Here is a 19,846-nt window from a genome sequence, read left to right as displayed (position 1 = left end):
AAGTTCAGTGGCTCCCAAAAGCATTACAGCATTTTATTATAAGATTTTAACATTGAAACATTTGAATGAATCATACGCCAAAGTGTGTTGTAGTAGTTTTCAATTCCTATCAATCTCAGTGATTTATAATATAATAAAGCACTTCAAATGCTGTATTTTTCTGTTCTAATAAAGGGTTTAAGCTTAGGTTAGAAACATTCATTATTTCACATTCACCTAAATGTTCTTTATCAATCCAAACTTTGGGTTTAAAAACACTCAAAATAAATGCATGCCCTTCCCTGAATTTGTAAACGGAGAATATTGGAATAAACTATTATTATTTACTGATTGGTGAAAGCCATAGTTATTATCTTCATTATTTTAAAAATGAAATAACTAAAGATAAAAGAAATTAGGTTTATGTAGTGTAACCCAAAAGATCACAGGATGTTAATATTATAAAATAGACTTCTGACTTGGGAAGAATTTGGTGATTTTTTTATCATCAGAATATTATCCCTAGTGGAATAAAAAATTGATGAGAGAAGAGTTCATATCGCCTCACTGTTGTCTTGCCAGTAGTCTTTGGCACATGTTGTTTTTGTTAGGTGCCATTGAGTTGGTTCCAAATCATAGCAATCCTATGCACCCCAGAACGAAATACATCCAGTCCTGTGCCTTCCTTATGATTTTTGTTTTGTTGTTGCCCCTGCCAGTCCATCTTTTTTTTTTTTTTGGGGGGGGGGGCGTCTTACTCTTTTTCATTAATGCTCCAATTTACCAAGCATGATGCCCTTCTACAGAGACTGATCCCTCTTCACAAAATGTCTGACCATACTGGCTTCCTAGCTATATTTCTTCTAAGACAAGTTTGTTTGTTCTTCTAGAAGATATGATATTTTCAATATTCTTCACCAACTCCATAATTCAAATGTGTTGGTTCTTCTACTATGAGCTTCCATATTCACCGCCCACCTTTCACATGCATATAAAGCACATAAATACACTCAATAAATAAACAATCAATGGGTGTTTCAGTCATCAAACAAAACAGACACAGACCTGGTTTAAAATCTCAGCTCTGCAATGCTCAGCTGTCTGACTTTAGATGAACTACTTATCCATACCCGAACTGCAATAATAGCAGTATTCAGCTCAGAAAGTATTTAGGATTAAATAAGTTAATATAGATAAAGTGCAAAAAAGTCTCAATAAATTTAAATTATTTTTGTTCTCATAAACCATTTATAATAATAAAAATTATTGAGTAACCCAAAGATTTTGCTTACATGGGTTGTATCTATCAATCTTTTTCCACCTTTTAAATTAAAATTGAGAATCTTGTCAAACACATGACCAAACAGAATATATTTCATTAGCCATTAGAGTGATGATTTGCCATTAGAGTGATGATGACATAGGTTATGTAGTTTCTGGAAAATTCCACTCTGTACTCATGACTAAATGAGAATGACAAAGGCAAATGACATCTTTTTATCATATGAAAATGTTTTTAACCTTGTGGAATCTTTTGGAAATTCTTAAGAACCTTCAGGGCTTTCCAGACCACCCTTTAATTATCACTGATATAGCAAAGGCACTGTAGTAAAAATTGGGACTATACAGGGACATGACATTTGTTGCTTTCAGTTTAAAGTGTACTGAAAAAGAGAGCTGTGCAGAAGTTACAGCTATATAGTTGAGCTCAGATATCACACATGGCACAGTGCTTTGAGAGTGGCAATTTGCTGTGCTGTGGGGTAGGGCAAAAGGAAAGATTTGATCTGAGAGAAATCACTTATTAAACTGTGTTGAGAAAGAGAAGTTAAACTATTCCACTACACAAGCATTCTAAAATCTCCATCTATTCAGAGTGACATCTACTGCTTTTAAATTTTTAAACCAGAGTGTGGTGATTTTACATGCACAAATTAGTTTTAAAATGTGTATCTAGAAATATTAGCATAAATGTTAACTGTGAAAAGATTAAAATGTGTCCCTACTATTTCAAAAGGATAGATGTTAAAAGATATATTTCCATCCATCTCTGTTCTAACTATATATAGAAACATAAACACACGTCTACATATTATAGTTCAACATTCACCTGAGTTCTGAGTATTTATTGTTGTTCTGTTTCTAAAGGTAAAATAATTACTGAGCCTAAGACAGGCAAAGAATTAGACCCATGGGACACATTGATTGAATGGAAATAATTTCCACATGTATGTGAATAATTTTTTCCTTCCTCAGGAGCTGAGATATTCCATTGTTTTTTCCTCTCTTAATATATACAAAAAGGTAGATACAATTAACAAAAAATAAACCAAATTACAATATACTAGAATCATTTTTTTTTCTTGTTTGATGTTAGTAGGCTATATTTCAAAAATTAAACCTTGAAAGTTATTTTCTTTCCCTTTTTTTTTTTTTTATCTCTTAGTTGTTTTGGGGGGGATTGGGTATTTATTTTTAAAGTCATTGCTTAGTCCCCTCAGGGAAGAAATCAGCAGGTGCTGAATTAGGCAGTATATATAATACCTTTGTTCAGAAACTATTTAGATCAGAGCTATTTTTACTGTTTGCAAAACAGAGCAATCGATTATCAGCACAGGCATGCAAAATTAGAGATAACTTGTCAAAAGGAGCAGAAATAAATAAAATATAGAAACTGTAATTAAACAAAAGAAATCTCTTTTTGCTGTTTATTGTGGCAAGACGTAAGTATAATTTGCTACTCTGGAGACCTAGTCCCTTGCTGACACCAAGAGCCAGAAACATTTTCCATTCTCCTTTAAATTAAATATTATAGCTGATGATTTAGAAGTAAACTGTATTAGTTTGGCATTATATGTTGTTGTTGTTGTTGTTGTTAAATGCTGTTAAGTCTGTTTCAATTCATAGCAATCCTCTGTAAAACAATGAAGCACTATCCAGTTTTGCACCATCCTCACAGTTGTTTGAACTCATTGTTGCTACCACGGTGTCATGCTATCTCATTAAGGGTCTTCCTATTTTTTGCTCACCCCTCACTTTACCAAACAGTATATCCTTCTCCAGCACTGGTACCTCCTAACAATGTGTTTAAAGTACACAAAATGAAATCTTACCATCATATCCTACATAGAACAGTCTGGTCATAGTTCTTTCAAAACATATATGTTTGTTGTTCTGGCATTCCATGGGACTTTCAGTATTCTTCCCCAACACCATAATTCATGTTTCATAATAATTGTCCTACCGTTGCATGCATATGCAGTGACTAGAAATACTATGGGTTTGGTCCACCTTAGTCCTCATTCCAACTGAATCATTTCTTGGAATATACATTTTCATTGTTTCACATGCCTTTTGAGTATTTTGTTATGTCTATAGTGATGTGGAAAATATAATACTCCTGGGAAAATCTGATAATTATGAATAAGCATATAAGTAAAATGTTACTATTTGGAAGATTAGAAGTGATACGGCCATGTGACTTAATCTTACTGAAGAACTGAATTGAAACTGCTATAAAGGACATGCAGACATACACTTGTCTCCAATTACAATCTCATAAAAGTCCAGCTAGAATTACCTTAACAAACACAGAAGAATCACTGAATATTGTGACGTGTCTACACTTTGTTTTTAAAAGCACTTGCTTTCATAAATAAGTTAACACCATTTGCTGAGATTTACAGAAATTAACATGAGTAATTCTGGTCTCTTTTCTTGAATTAAATTGGATGAAAAATTATTGATAATTAACTATGATAATATGATGCATTTTATTTAATATTAATGATATGAGATAAAATTTAATGTATATTAGTATGCTTTGAAAAATATACAAGTTCTGTGTTTTGGTTCCTTTTTACATAGCAGAAAAACAGACATGGAAGATTCAAATGTTTTGCTGAGCAATAAACAGAAAATTTATAGTAATTCTATATCAAAGATCACCCTGTATATTTATGGAAGGGACTCTGGTGAAGCAGTGCTTAAAGCACTTGACTGTCAACCAGAGAACTAGTGGTTCAAATCTGCCAGCCACTTTGCAAGAGAAAGATGTGGTAATTGACTTCCATGAAGATTTACAGTCTTAGAAACCCTGTGGGGGCAGTTCTGCTCTCTTGTAGGAGGTCCCTGTAAATCAGAATCAACTAGATGGAGTGGGTGAGTGGTGTTACAAATACATATGACTGAGAAATATAAAAAGAATAAAAATATTGTCTTCACTACTTCCTTAAAATGTACAAAGTAAACAGTTATTTAAATTTATATGGATATATTCTAAATTAGATGCTAACCAAATGGAATACAGAAGTCTTATTTATATTTAATTTTCCTTCCAAGTACTGGCATGAATTTGAGAGATTTTGAACCTCTTTCCTCTCTTTATAGCTACAGCTGTATCCAGTGAACAGAATCCTGTTATTATAATAGCTGTTGTCGCTGTGGCAGGGACCATCATTTTGGTGTTCATGGTCTTTGGCTTCATAATTGGAAGAAGGTAGAACACAAAACTTTTGTAATCTTTGGTATAAAATGTATTGATTTTCAGAATTATGTCAGTTAAACAGTGAATTAATATCTTCATCTAAGATTAGGCATTTAAAGTTAAGTTGTGATTCTCCCAAGATCAAAATGCAGTTTGAATATAGTCACTGCCTTTATTTTAAGTGGAATGCATACTGTATTTTCTATTGGGTTAATTTTTATTACTTATATTCACAGATTTTGTTTTCTTATCATAATAAGTATGGAAGATACCTGAGGGAAGACTTATTATTTTAGCTACTGAAAAGAAAGTGGGTAGTAATCATATAAAAGCTAGGGATTTTTTTGTAGAAAAATTATAAACAAATATTCATTCGTTGATGAATCCACATTTTACAAGGTCCCATTTTTTCCTCCTAAAGAGACTGGTTTATGAGTATTTCTATATAATGTGGATTGCAATGCTATTGCTGAGTTATTAGCATTGCTAGGAAATTTGTTTTGTTTATAACTCTACCTAACATATTATTAGATAACTAAGATATGTCTTACAGGATTTTAAATTTGTAAAGTGATATAATTGCTTATCAAACATTGTTTTCATTTTTCCAGGCATTGTGGTTATAGCAAAGCTGATCAAGAAGGGGATGAAGAACTTTACTTTCATTGTAAGTGTTTAGTTTTCTTTAACATTATGCACACCAATTACTGTAGAAATCTGGTTGACAATATTGGCAAGAAAAAAAAAATCCCTAATGCATTATTCTTGAAATTAAATAATGAACAAGATATTTAAAATGAAAATCATGTGATGTGAGTCAAAAACAAATTCAGAAATGTAATCACTCATAAGAAATTTTAATACAACTGCAGGATATTTAGGTGTCTTTGTGTCACAGTTTTTCCTTTTGCAAACTTTGAACAAGTGTTTCATACCATTTTAATAGTACTCTGTTGAATGTTGCATGTGCCCATGTTCTAGCTAAGAAGCTTTATTTCAAGTTAGAAGTGGAACCCTTTGTTTTACCTAATGAGTGAAACACCCATGAAAGACTAAGTTATGACCTCTTTCTCTTCAGCTATTATAAATTGTCTATGACTACTAGATATTTCATGAGATGTAGATAATATAGTAACGGGAATCCATCCTCTAAAGTTCTCCTGTGCACTTAGATCATCTGATTCGCAAGTGTTCATTTTAGAAACCATATCCAGGAGAGAGAGAGAGCTCAGAGACTGTAAGAAAATAGATACCTATCTGCATTAATCTTTTTCTTGTTGCAAGGTAAATTGCAAATAAAAATGACAACCATTTAAGTAAATACTAACATTACTTTGTTCAGGCAAAATTAAAATGTAGCAGTCAGTTAATTTCAAAACTAATGAATACCCATTTTTCTAATTTTTAATACTTGAAAATATCCTGAACACATTTTATTCTTCCTTTAGTAGTCATAATCATTGCTGTTTTTGTTCATGCACGGATAAAAAAAACAAAAACAAATAAAAATCCCTTCGCCATAGAGTCTATTCCAACTCATAGCAACCCTACAGGACAAAGTAGATCTCCCTAATAGAGTTTTCAAAGCTGTAAATCTTTACACACACACACACACACAGACTGCCACATCTTTCTTCTGAATAACAGCTGCTGAGTTCAAACCACTGGTCTTTTGGTTAGCAGCCAAGCACTTAACCACTCTGCCACCAAAACTTCTTAAATTTCCTATAAATGCTGAAAAATTTTATCATTTATTGTTTTATATATCAGTTCTTTTGTCAGTATCTAAAGAGATATTGTTATGTGTTGTTGTTTTGTCCTTAAATCATGAAACTAGCTAGGCATCAATCAAGAATTTAGAATCCATTTTAGAACTTCCTAAATATTTAGGCTTTCTACTCCCGTAAGGATTTACACCCTCGGAAACCCTGTACAGGGTCGCTATGGGTCGGAACCGACTCGACGGCACTTAACAACAACAACAAATATTTAAAATTAAATTTTAAAAATTTAAATATGTGGTTTAGAGACATAAATTGTGACTGTTGTTCCTTTGCTGGAGTTCCGGTGTGGCACTGTAGGATAAGCACTGGACTATTAACCGAAAGGTTGGCAGTTGAAACCCACTAGCCATTCTTTGGAAATCCTATATAGGGTCACTTCACTATGTGTCACAACTAACTCAAGGGCACTTAACAGCAGCAACAACTATTCTATTATTATCATTTATTTATAAGCTTCTTCAAGTGTTTTAGTTTGGTGACTCAACAATTAACCTTGATTTTAGTTTTTTTTTAAAGAATAGTTTTACATGACACATGTCCAAATTGAATATGGATCTCCTTAGAATTCCAGTCCCTGAAGACAGGAAGAGAATCTGGGATGCAAAAAGTTAAAATACAAAAAGTGTGACTTTTGTTGTGGTTGGTTCTGACTCATAGGCGCCCTGGATAGGATTTTTGAGGAGTGGCTGGTGGGTCTGAACTGCCAACCTTTGGATTAGCAGTCCAAAGTTTATCCTACACAGCCACATGAGAACTCCAGAGTATGACAAATAATGGTTTTATCCTGTAACCAATGAAGTTTAAGCCTCAGGACCCCTCAGATGGGGTTACATGGAGGTCCTGGGAGGGGCTCTAGCAGTTTTGTATGTACTTCTATGGTCTTTTTCTTAAGGATGATAACGTAAATTGTTTAAATTGTCTCACAGAACTTGGATCCAACTCTTGATATGTGATACTGCCACCCCCTGGGGTTCTCTGACATACTCCCAATGCCAGAGCTTTCTTTTGCTAATTTAGCAGAGGTTTTCCTGTGAAGAAACCTCTGTGATGAGAATGCCACAGGCAATTTATAGCTAGAGGATATACAGAAAAAATGGAGGGTACATTTTTTATTCTTTCTTTTTGACATGAGAGAAAATTTTTAACACTTACCCAGGCGGGAAGGCAAGGATCAAAACTTGAATGTCTCAATTTTTATATCTATTGTAAAGTGTATATAGAAGAGTAATATGATACTCTTAATTCCCAGAATCATGCATCTTAACCATATGTGAATTTGATAGCAAGTTATTTAATATTTTCTTAATTAGTATGTCACTTGCCTTCTCTTTTTTTGAATATATCTGATACATTCCTAAATTATCAAATATATTTTAGTTTATTTGCTTTTAACTTGCACATTAATGCAGATGGTAATATGATATTTGGCTTGTCCAATATAGCCTTATGCCTAATTTTCATCGTTCAGTTTTAATATTTTGATGCCGTCAATTTTTCACACTTCACATCTATGTAATTAGAAATAGTATTGTTGTTGTTGTTAATTGCCATCAAGTTGGTTCTGACCTATATAGCTGCATGTTATATTTGCTAACATATATATGATAAGCTTATTATATATAAATATTCTTCATCTGTACAGAAAAATATCAATGGTGGTTTTAAGATTTTTAACTCTTATGAGAAATGTTAATGAGATATTAAATTTTAAACAGTTGAACACTTAAATTGGGATAAGCAACAGACTAGAATTGAAAAAAAAAATCATGTCAGTATTTTCTTATTTCAAAACATCTGTTATTTTAAACCAATAAGAAGAAATAAAGTTATCTTAATATATCATGTATTGGTAAATGCTTGATATTTTTGAATCATCTTTTTTACAAGGATATATTTTCCTGTCATTTGATGAGAACCAGGCATTGTACTTGATTTTATAACTATATCTAAAATACAGAGAATGCAGCATTTTGGTTACCAGCTATTTATAAGTTGGTGCCCTTTAGTATACAGACAATTTTCCTAGGTGCTAAGACACCAGATTGAATCTTTACAGAAACTTGAAAGCAACCATTTTACTTGCTTTTAAAGCACTGAATTTAATAGAATGTCTAACCATTTGTATCAGGCCACTCAACTCTCTATGGCCCCAAATGCTACATTTAAAGATATAAGCACAATGGAGGAGTTTAGTGAAGCAATTCCAATTTACATTTTGTTTCCTCCTACCATTTTTTCTCACAATGTCTTTGGAATCCAAGCTAGGCAGTATTTCACGTTTTTATGACCTGTCAAAAGGTTTTATGACAGCTTGAATAAAGGACCATCAGGAACTCTATTGAGATGCAGAAGGTTACCTCCAATCTAGCTCTTTGATCACAATACAAAACCAAAAACAATGAAAGAAAGAAAGAGAATGAAAAGGGAGAAGATGGCTCATTCTCCATCTGCCTGCCAATCTAGGAGGTTAACCTATTGTTTTCTTCCCTTCTCTCTTTTTCTCTCCCCCTCTCTTCCCTGTACTCCTTCTTCTCTCTTTTCTCTTCCTATCCCCTCTATCTTTTCTTCGTGTGTTTTTTTTTTTTTCCATGTTCAGCTTTAGTAACAAACGAGCATCTGTCAGTTTTATAAACTGTAACAATAATTGTTTAAGACAATCAATTTTGGAAAAACAATCATCTACAACAGAATAAATCAAGATTTTTAAAGCCCATTTTCCTTTATACATTCTGCTTCTTTTTGGTTGTTACGTGGTTTTTTTTTGTTTGTTTGTTTGTTTGTTTGTTTTTTTCAAATATATAATTTTAACTTGTGATGACATAAGCACAGTTAGGCTGCAGTGTAAAATGAATATATTGTTTTCCAAATAGTAAAATTTAATGACAAGAATGTTCGGTGGCATTGTTAAAAACAATAAAGTGGTTTGTTTTTTGTTTTGTTTTGGTTTTTTTTGAGGATACAGTGTAACTTTTTCATTGCATTACTATAACCAAATATATGCCTATCTATCTTACCTTTGTCTTTAACCAAATGATTACATTTGGAATACATTATTGTAATTAAATTTGATTTAAAGTTAACATAGCATTATTTGTTACCTGCATGCTTCTGGGTGCATTTTAATAAGATTATAACTTTTAAGATGATTCTATGTTGTTTGAACTTTGACTACCTTTTGTGAGGCATATTGGCTACTACCTCTTCATGGCAGTTAAGATCTTCCAGAGCTTTATAACTGAAAGTTTATATACCATTCCTCTTAAAAAATTTATGTCATACTTGATTAACAGTCCCCAGAAATATGTGAATTTTCTAACTTTACTCTGCACCCTGTATATCTGGCCTCTGTTGCCCTTCAAGATGAAGATAAAACTGTGTCTTTAATAGTTTTCTCTTTGATTCTGTGATAGCAATCCCTCACATCTTGTATTAATTTTATGTATATGTCAACGGTGGTTGGTTTTTAAAAATAAATCAAAAGAATAAGTAAGATGTCTAAATGTTTTTTTTAATATTGCTGTCAGTGTAGTAGGATACCTGTAAATGAAATGTCTTCTTTTCCAGTGTATTAATTTGATTGATTGACTGACTGATAGATTTATAAATGTGTTTCTAAGTCCATTACAAACCTCAATATGGCTTGAACTATGCCATGATAGCAGTGAATTTAATTAAACTTCCTGTCTGATAAGAAGCATGTCAGAGGATTTTGGTGGATGTCTTTTGTTGATTTACTGGAAAAGCAATTCAGTTAGTAACCTGTGAGCTGCATCCCATGTTACCTATAGAAGCTTGCAGATAATACCTATGCGCCAGCACACTGAAGTAGTCTGTTAAAACTGCTGTGAATCAGGTGATGTGGAAGCAAGTTCACTGTTCCAAGGATCACTCTGCATAATGAAATTCCTGGGCTGACTGCACAATAAGTGCTTTGCTTCATCACAGTCATGCTTTCTTACATCATTACAGTTAAATTTCCAGGCACCAAAACCTACATTGACCCTGAAACCTATGAGGATCCAAATAGAGCTGTCCATCAATTCGCCAAGGAGCTAGATGCCTCCTGTATTAAAATTGAGCGTGTGATTGGTGCAGGTAAGGCTGTTGTAGCTTCCTCGTTCAGTTGTTCCATTTAAGCCAAGATCGAGAGTCATACATCATAATGACAGGCAAATAATTATACCTCAAGTACAGAACTTTAGCATTTACCTGAATTGTTGAAAGCAATGAGGCTATGCTTGTTTATGAAATTTTAAGGAAAAAAAGTGAGAAAAAAGCATATGGCATAGAGAATTGCTGTATATTTGGTTTACTGTTGGATTTTTAAAATGTTCTATTAGCTATCTCATAATCATTCTGTCCTCTTCAATAAATTACATAATTAAATAAAAAAAGTCCCTGAATTTTGCTGAAAAATGTATTTCCTCCTACGTGAATTACCATCTTCTCACAAACTTTCTATATTTTTCTATTTATCTTGTAAGTATATATTAGCTATTGTATTCAGTTTAGGAAGTTAATATTTATTGAAATTCAGTTTAGGAAGTTAATATTTATTGATTATTTCACTGAAATGTTGTGTTTAATGTGTACTATATATTTTTAGAATAATTATATGTGAGGGCTTCAAAAAGCTCATGGAAAAATGGAATTTTAAGATAACGGAAATTTTTTCATGAATTTTTTGACGCTGCCTTGTACAGCTTCTGAACCAAGTCTCTTAAACTTAGACATGGTGCATATGAATTCCAAAGTTTTAAATTTTGAAGAAATACAGACAGTTCCTCAGTTACAGACAAGATCCACTCCCAAATTTGTTTTAAGTCTAAGTAAATCTTTAAATTGAATTTATTGGAACAGTTGCCTATTTAACATTATATTCATGCAAGAAAAGCCTTGAAACCTTATCAGTGGTTTAAATGGTGCATATGCAGCAAGTCAAAGTGATTGTGATAAATTAGTTGTGAGTAGTGGTTGGTTCAGTTTTATCAAAATTAGGGCAACTTTGCATAACATTAAAGAGCAAGTAGACACTGTCCTTATGTTAGTGACCCAGGAGCTGCCTAAACTCAAAGTTGCTTCTCAAACCAAAAGAGCAGAAGAAAGACTTAGACTTTGTTAATGTGCTCTTATACTTTAGAGGGCAGTCAAAATTATACAGCAAATTTCAAATCTAAATATTTATTTGGAATTTTTGCTAATCCAATTTTAAAGCAAAAAAGTTCAGTAAAGCTGAGTGGGTAAAAATATATCTTTAAATTTCAATTTAATTAATGCCACTCTTTTCATGAACAACTCCATTGTGATTGGAAAATAGAATGCCCCATCTGTAGGAATGTTTTCAGTGTAAATTAGAAAGCTTTGCAAAATATTTAGGAAAGCGTTTAAGTACTTTTATATATTTAATGCATTTCTATTGACAGAAAAGAATTATTTCAGAAATTAAAATGTGCCTGATTGTTCTGTTACTTCAGGAGAATTTGGAGAAGTCTGCAGTGGCCGTCTGAAACTTCCTGGGAAGAGAGATGTTGCAGTAGCCATAAAAACCCTCAAAGTTGGTTACACAGAAAAACAAAGAAGAGACTTCTTATGTGAAGCAAGCATCATGGGCCAGTTTGACCACCCAAATGTTGTCCATTTGGAAGGGGTTGTTACAAGAGGTACATATTGACTCCTTGGAAACCCCATACAGGGTCACTATGAGTCGGAATCGACTCAATGGCACTTAATAACAACAGCAATCATTTAGCAAATGAACTGAGTAACAGAAAGTGCTATCATTGTATATATAAAATCCAAAAGAATCCATTTATGAACACAGTACTTGTTCACAATCAATTTTGTTTTTGGTCCATAACTAATTATAGGGAGCACAGTGACTCTGTAGGATAAGCACTGGACTGTAAACCCCACACGGGTTAGCAGTTCAAGCCAACAGCCACTCTGATGGAGAAAGATGAGGCTTTCTGCTTCTATAAGATCAACAGTCTCAAAAACCCTATACAAGGTCACTGTGAGTCAGAACTGACTTGACAATACTTAACAACCGTAACTAGTTGTAATGATCCTCTTCAGTGATACCAGTTTGGGCCTGGGGGATATATTCAGAATTAGAAGTTGAAGAATAAATGTGATCATTTAAACGACTGATACTTTCATTTGATTTCAAAGCCACGTAAGTGATTCTGTTCAGTCTTTTTATTTTATATAGTTTGACATTTTCTCTGAATCCTTTTCACAAAGCTCAAAATAGCCCTAGTGATACAGTGGCTAAATGCTAAGCTGCTAACCAAAAGGTTGGTGGCTGGAACCCACCAGAAATTCCATGGGAAAAAAGATGATGCAGTCTGCTTCTGTGAAGATTTAGAGCTTTGGAAATCCTAGGGTGCAGCTCTGCCCTTTACTATAGTGTTACTAGGAGTCAGAATCCACTCAATAATGGCTTTTGGTCTGCTGGCTGTTGGAGTCAAAAGTATGTTGCTGTTGTTAAGTACTGTCAAGTCGGTTCTGATTCATGGCAACTCTCTGTATAGGATTTTGCAGAGCGGCTAATGGGTTAGCGGTCCAGCACTTATCTATAACACCACACCAGTTAAAAGGACATAGTGGCTTTATTTATACAGTTGAATTATTTGAATAATGATCATATTCTATGCAGACATTTAATGAGTTTTCGAGTTTTGTAGTAACATGAAAAAACGCTCAGTCTAGTAACACCATGTGTTTTATATGAGGGTGAGAACCAATAGCACTGAAATTTAGGTGGCTGCTTCTAAAATAGCTTTTTGTTGTTGTTTTAGGAAAACCAGTCATGATTGTAATAGAATTTATGGAAAATGGAGCCCTAGATGCATTTCTTAGGGTAAGTACCAAACTAATCCTCCTATTGTAAATTCATTATATATGCTACCAGTATAATTTCCTGAGCTTTTTCTGTGCAAAATGTGAGCATCATAAACTTTAGCAAATCAGAGAATTGTCATTTAAAAATCCAGATTAAAAATTAGAATTCAACAAAAGATTAAGCTAGAATCTATTTTGGCATTTGAGTGATACAGTATAGTTTTTGTAAAGAATTTCTATTAATATAATCTATAATTAGTTAATGCTAAGTGCTGTCAAGTTATTTCTGACTCATAGTGACCTATACACAACAGAACAAAACACTGCCTAGTCCTGTGACATCTTCACAATCATTAAGCTTGGGCCCATTTGTAAAGGAGGGATCAGAAACTCTATAATTTGTGCACATGTCTTACAGTAGCATGGGTACTCTGGTGGCGCAGTGGTTAAATGCATTGCCGCTAACCAAAAAGCAATAGTTTCATCCACCGACCACTCCATGGAAGAAAGGTATGTTAGTCTGCTTCAGTAAAGATTACAGACTTGGAAAAGCCTAGGGGGCATTTCTCCAGTGTTGTTACTATGAGTCAGAATTGATTCAATAGCAACTGGTTTGGTTTTGTATTATAATAGCATTTTTCTTTATTTCTTTCTCTTTTATTATTATTTTTTTTTTGTCAAGGAGAAATCAGGTAAAAACCATTTAAAATAAAATACACAGGTATTTAGAGAAGAATACCCTCAACATTGGCTCAAAAATCCCAACTCTGCTTTTACAACCTATTATATTGTAATGTCTAAATATATTAGATATATAAGAACACATGTACTCTGGTAGCATAGTGTTTACAAATCAGGCTGCTAACCTCAGAGTCAGCAGTTCGAAACTACCAGCTGCTCCATGGGAGAAAGATGAGGCTTTTTGCTTCTGTAAAGATTTACAGCCTTGGAAACCCTGTAGAGTCTCTATGGGTCAGAACCAACTCCACGGCACTTAATAACAACAACTTACCCTTAGACTCTTTTCTCTTAAGTGTATGAACACATGACATCATTTTCCAAATAGTTAAGAGAAAATAGTCTCAAAAATATTAAGACATGCAAAGTTCTCTGACAAGATCTAGAATGATACATTCGCCCAGATTTATAAGTATTAGAGATTTAAAGAATATTCTACTATTGTGTCATTATATTGGGCATACTTGTCAACTCCTTGGAGGAAAGTATTACCTAGAAAGTACAGCATCTCAAACATAGGTATTTCATGAAAAATGGTTGCCATAGAAAATTGTAGGTTGTAAATAAACTGGGTCCGAAATATATGCTAAATAGGTTAGACAGTTCTTAATCCCATTACTATTCTATTTTAGAGAAACTCTATTGAAAGTACTGATTTTGTCCACAGCGAAACAAAGAAATGAAAAATTAAAAATTTTAAAAAGGAAGTCAGCCACTATCATTATTGTCTACTTTTTTTCTCTGCACTTTTCCTCAAATATGTTTTCCTTTTTCTATTTTGTTTTTAATGTTTGGAAAAGAAAAAAAAAATTCATATCTGCAATTCTATAAAAATAATCTAATATGTAGCTGTTGTTGTTAAGTTCTACTGAGTTAGTTTTGACTCAGATCAACCCTGGATAGTGTTTCTGAGGCTGTAAATCTTTGCAGGTGAGAAAGTGTCATCTTTCTCCTGCAGATCAGCCAGTGGGCTCGAACCACAGACCTTGTGGTTTCCAGTCCAATGTTTTTCCTATAGAGTCACTGCGCTCCAATAACTATATATATATATATAAAGTCCTGGTGTGGCGCTGCAAGACAATGCACTGACCCTCATGATCATTTGAACCACAAAGTCGGTGGTTCAGACTCACCAGCCTCTCATCAGAAAGCCTGTACCGGGTCAGTATGAGTCAGCTGAAACTGATTCGACAGCACTTAAGAACAACAACATAGATCTATTTTAATTTATATATATATACATTTGTTGTTGTTGTTAAGTGCCTTCGAGTCGCTTCCGACCCATAGCGACCCTGTATAGGGTTTCCAAGGGTGTAAATCCTTACGGGAGTAGAAAGCCTCATCTTTCTCCCGCGGAGCGGCTGGTAGTTTTGAACCACTGACCTTAAGGTATATATACATATATAAATATATGTATTTGTGAAGTGCCGTCGAGTCGGTTCCAACCCATAGTGACCTTATATAGGGTTTCCGAGGAGCAGCTGGTGAGCTTAAACTGCCGACCTTGCAGTTCAAATGGCTTTGCAATCTGGTGCATTAACCCACAGTGCCACATATAAATTTTTTGGCATAAAAATACTTAGAGACTAGGGATATTTTTCGATATTCTATTCCCAAATTGACTCAAAAATTAGCATATACTTTTGGACTTGAATAAACTCTGATTATTAATTACTATTTATAATATATTAATGCAAATAACTAAGTCATTAACAAACTATAATTGATATTATTTGACTATCCATTTAAGTGTCTATTTTATAGAGAAAATTAATAATTTCCGTTACAATAAATGACAAGTGTGCTTTTGTATGGTGATTTTTGTCTCTTTCAAAACGCAGTTAACCAAAGCTTTGTTTTTGTGTTTCTGCAGAAACATGATGGGCAATTTACAGTTATTCAGTTAGTAGGAATGCTGAGAGGAATTGCTGCTGGAATGAGATATCTGGCTGATATGGGATATGTTCACAGGGACCTTGCAGCTCGCAATATTCTTGTCAACAGCAATCTTGTTTGTAAAGTGTCCGATTTTGGCCTATCCCGGGTTATAGAGGATGATCCAGAAGCTGTGTACACAACTACTGTAAGAAAAAAATAATAAAATCTATTAGTTTCCCTTTTCATATATTTGGGATTTTCCCATCAAGAAAGCAGGTCTTAATGCACAGCTAAATGGGAGGAAAGTGGCAGATTGACATCAGATTTATGTCACTGCTGTTGTTTTGCTTTGTAAGAATGAATCATTGTTGTTGTTTTCAACCTACACGTAGCCTGGAGGAGAAGTTATGCTGAATTGTTAACATGCTTATCCTATATTGGGATTTTTATATATACAATTATAGTGAATAGACATAGAAGATAACTCATTTTTGTTTTGTTTTGTTTTGTTTTTTAAATTTATTTCCATACTTTGACTTAAAACTTAGCATATACTTTTGAACTTAATACTTGAATAATAGAACACTAGTAATTATATCATAAGAATATAAACAATGTTATAAAGATTTTTAAAATGAATTTTACCTAACAACTTTAATAAAATTTGAAAAAAGTCATAAAACTGACAATTTATTTAAATACCTCACATTTCACACATTTCATTAATTTTCATTAATAGTTGCTTAACTTATTTGTTATTGTGTTTTAAGTAGATTCTTGCTGGAAGATCACATAGTATTCATTAAATTGAGTTGTATTATATACATATATATTGTATACATATTTAATGTACTTTATATGTGTATATATAAAATCTCATTACAAGTTGCGTTTAAGGTTAATCAATTATATGTATATATAACCTGGTGAATTGAAAACTAAAGATACAGTTATCCAACTGTAGCTTTCTAGCGTTGTCATAAGTGTTTTATGTTATTATATAGATTTAAAATTGTGATTTCTTTTAATAACAGGGTGGAAAAATTCCAGTAAGGTGGACAGCACCAGAAGCCATCCAATATCGGAAATTCACATCAGCCAGTGATGTATGGAGCTATGGAATAGTCATGTGGGAAGTTATGTCCTATGGAGAAAGACCTTATTGGGACATGTCAAATCAAGATGTAGGTGCTCCTCTATTTTTTTTTTTTTTTTTTAAAAAGGATTTTATACATCTGTTGTTATCAAGTCGGTTCCTAATCCTAGCAATCCTGTGTAGGGTTTCAGAGGAGTGATTGGTGGGTTTGAACTGCCACTTTTGAGGTTGGAAGTTCAGTGCTTATTTTAGCATGGATTATTGTTAGAACATGTAGGTAATGGCTTAATAAAAAGAAATTTTTAAAACAATTTAAAAACACGGTTGCTAAGTTTTCCATTTATTATGAAGAGAACCTCAAAATCTTATTTCTGTTCATTTTATTTAGTTTTCATTGTGAAGAATTACTTTCCTCCTTTTTAAAAATTTAAATTTTGTGGACATTCTAAAAGCCTACAAAGACTTTGTTCCCTTAGTAAAGACGATGGTGCTGTATTCTCACATGAGAAAAGGATCATTTGTGAAGGAAAGTAAAGGGAAGTTGTGCTTTGTTTTGTCTTTGAAACTTATTTGTCATTGTTTTCTTTGAAATATTCTAAGAAGATCTGTTTAAATGATGTCTTGTTATTAAGTGCCATTGAGTTGATTCTGACTCATATTGACCCTATATGGGGTTTCCAAGGTTATAAATCTTTTCAGGGAGCAGAAAAAATTTGTCTTTCTCATGCAGAATGGCTGGTGGTCTCGAACCACCAACCTTATGGTTTACAATTCAGTGTTTATCCTATAGAGCCACTAGCTTCCCTTAAGTGATCAGTTGTTGTTATTAAGTGCCATTGAGTTGAGTATGACTCATTGGGACCTTGTATAGGAGCAACTGGTGAGCTTGAACCACTGACCTTGTGGTTTAAACTGACCTTGCAGTCTATCACATTAACCCGCAGCACCACACCAGGACTCCTAATGAACAGTAGATCATTGAATTATATTTTCATTTCATGGAAATTTATTCCTTAGAATCAATATTGGTAAGTGTTTGACAGTGATATTTTGAAATACAATCATAATGGCAATATCACTGGAAATTCCTAAAAAGAAAGAAACAATATTTATTAATGTTGCGTAGTGGTTACAAATTGGGCTGTGAACCGCAAGGTCAGCAGTTCGAAACTACCAGCTGTTCCACAGGACAAAGATGAGGCTTTCTGCTCCCGTAAAGATTTACAGCCTCGGAAACCCTGTACAGGGTCGCTATGAGTCGGAACCGACTCCATGGCACACAACAACAACAACTCAGTTGCCATGAAGGCACGACGAGACATAAAGCAAGTTGAATGTTATAAAAATGTCATTTTACAGGTAAATCATTAAATTCATATAATCCAAATTATGACAGGAATGTAGATGTGAAAGAGGAAGTGTGATATCAAGACAGTATGCTTAATTTGATAACTGGAGAAGACCTTGATTTATAGCTCATTAAGCTAAGCATTTTCTAATGGAACACATTGGAAAGTTCAAAAACAAGACTTAATAAAGTGTGATGTTGTTGTTGTTATAGTCCAAAGAGTCGGTTCCAACTCATGGGGAGCCTATACACAACAGAATGAAGCACTATCTGACTGATCATCCACTTTCCTCACTGTTATTTTTATGTTTGAGCCTGTTGTTGCTTTCAATATATCAATCTAGCTCTTTAAGGGTCTTCCTCTTTTTTTGCTAACTCTACACTTTACCCATCTTGATGGTCCAGTACTGGTCCTTCTTGACAACATGTCCAAAATCCATGAGATAAAGTCTTGCCATTTTCACTTCTAAGGAGAACTCTGGCTGCACTTCTTCCAAGACAGATTTCTTTGTTCTTCTGGCAGTCCCTCCATAGTACTTTTAGTAATCTCCACCAACATCGTGATTCAAATGTATAGATTCTAATGATCTTCCTTATTCATAATCCAACTTACACATGAGTATGAGGTTGTTGAAAATTCAATAGTTTGGATCACGTGCACTTTAGTCCTCAGATGACATCTTTGATCTTTAACACTTTAAGTTTAATAGGGCTTTTGCAGCATAGTTGCCTCATACAATATGTCCTTTGATTTCTTAATTGCTGCATCTGTGAGTGTTGATTGCAGAGCTAAACAAAATGAAGTCTTTGAAAACTTCAATCTTTTCTGCATTTATCATGATGTTATTTATTGGTCAAGTTGTGAGGATTTTCATTTACTTTACATTGAGGTACAATACATACATTGGTCTTCATCAATATTATTTTGATTTTTCTTTGCTTCTCACAATCTGCATCTCTCAGATTGATGAGTCTCACTCCAATATTGATGCCATGTTCATCTTAATATAATCCATTTTATAGGATTATTTGCTAGCATACAGATTGAATAAATATAGTAAAAGGATACAACCCTGGTACTCACATTTCCCGATTTTACACCATTCAGTATCTGTTTGTACTACTCTCTTGGTCTATTTACAGGTTCTTCATCAGCACAATTAAGTGTTCTGAAATTCCCATTCTTCGCAGTGTTATCCATACTTTGTTAAGAGGTACACAGTTGAATGTCTTTGTATAGTCAGTAAAGCACAAGTAAATTCCTTTTTGGTGTTCTCTGCTTTCAGCCAAGATCAATCTGACCTCTTTTCAATCTGGCTTGAATTTCTGGCAGCTCCCTGCCAATGTACTGCTGCATGCTGCATCTGTTTTTGAATTATCTTCAGCAAACGTTACTTGCATGTGATATTAATGACATTGCTTGATGATTTCTATGTTCCTTTGAGTCACCTTTCTTTGAAATGGGCACAAATATGAACCTGTTCCAATCGGTTGGCCGGGTAATGGCCTTGCAAATATCTGAATTTAAGTAAGTGAGTGCCTCCAATGCTTCATCAGTTTGTTGAAACATTTCAATTTGTTGTTGTGTTGTTGTTAGGTGCCATCAAGTCGGCACTGACTCATAGCGACCTTATGCACAGCAGAACGAAACACTGTCTGATCCTGGGCCAACCTCATTACTGTTGCCACACTTG

At 33.7% G+C, this 19,846-nt stretch overlaps 1 protein-coding gene across 3 annotated transcripts in view; it reads left to right on the top strand.

Moving 5' to 3' along the window:
- The window catches only part of EPHA7 (EPH receptor A7), a 266,105-nt gene that overhangs the window by 231,397 nt on the left and 14,862 nt on the right, over positions 1-19,846 (top strand). For 2 of the 3 annotated variants that reach the window (XM_006872168.1, XM_006872166.1), the window contains exons 8-14: positions 4,369-4,477; positions 5,077-5,132; positions 10,219-10,344; positions 11,724-11,909; positions 13,050-13,111; positions 15,704-15,913; positions 16,743-16,892. In XM_006872168.1, the coding sequence (XP_006872230.1) occupies positions 4,369-4,477; positions 5,077-5,132; positions 10,219-10,344; positions 11,724-11,909; positions 13,050-13,111; positions 15,704-15,913; positions 16,743-16,892 (899 nt within the window). The remainder of the gene's footprint in view (positions 1-4,368; positions 4,478-5,076; positions 5,133-10,218; positions 10,345-11,723; positions 11,910-13,049; positions 13,112-15,703; positions 15,914-16,742; positions 16,893-19,846) is intronic. The other variant, XM_006872167.1, reaches the window with a different exon arrangement.

This window comes from Chrysochloris asiatica, unplaced genomic scaffold (assembly GCF_000296735.1).
Source record: "Chrysochloris asiatica unplaced genomic scaffold, ChrAsi1.0 scaffold00185, whole genome shotgun sequence".
NCBI lineage: Eukaryota > Metazoa > Chordata > Mammalia > Afrosoricida > Chrysochloridae > Chrysochloris > Chrysochloris asiatica.
Note: the sequence above shows the minus strand (reverse complement) of the source record. Positions and strands in the feature narration are given on the sequence as shown.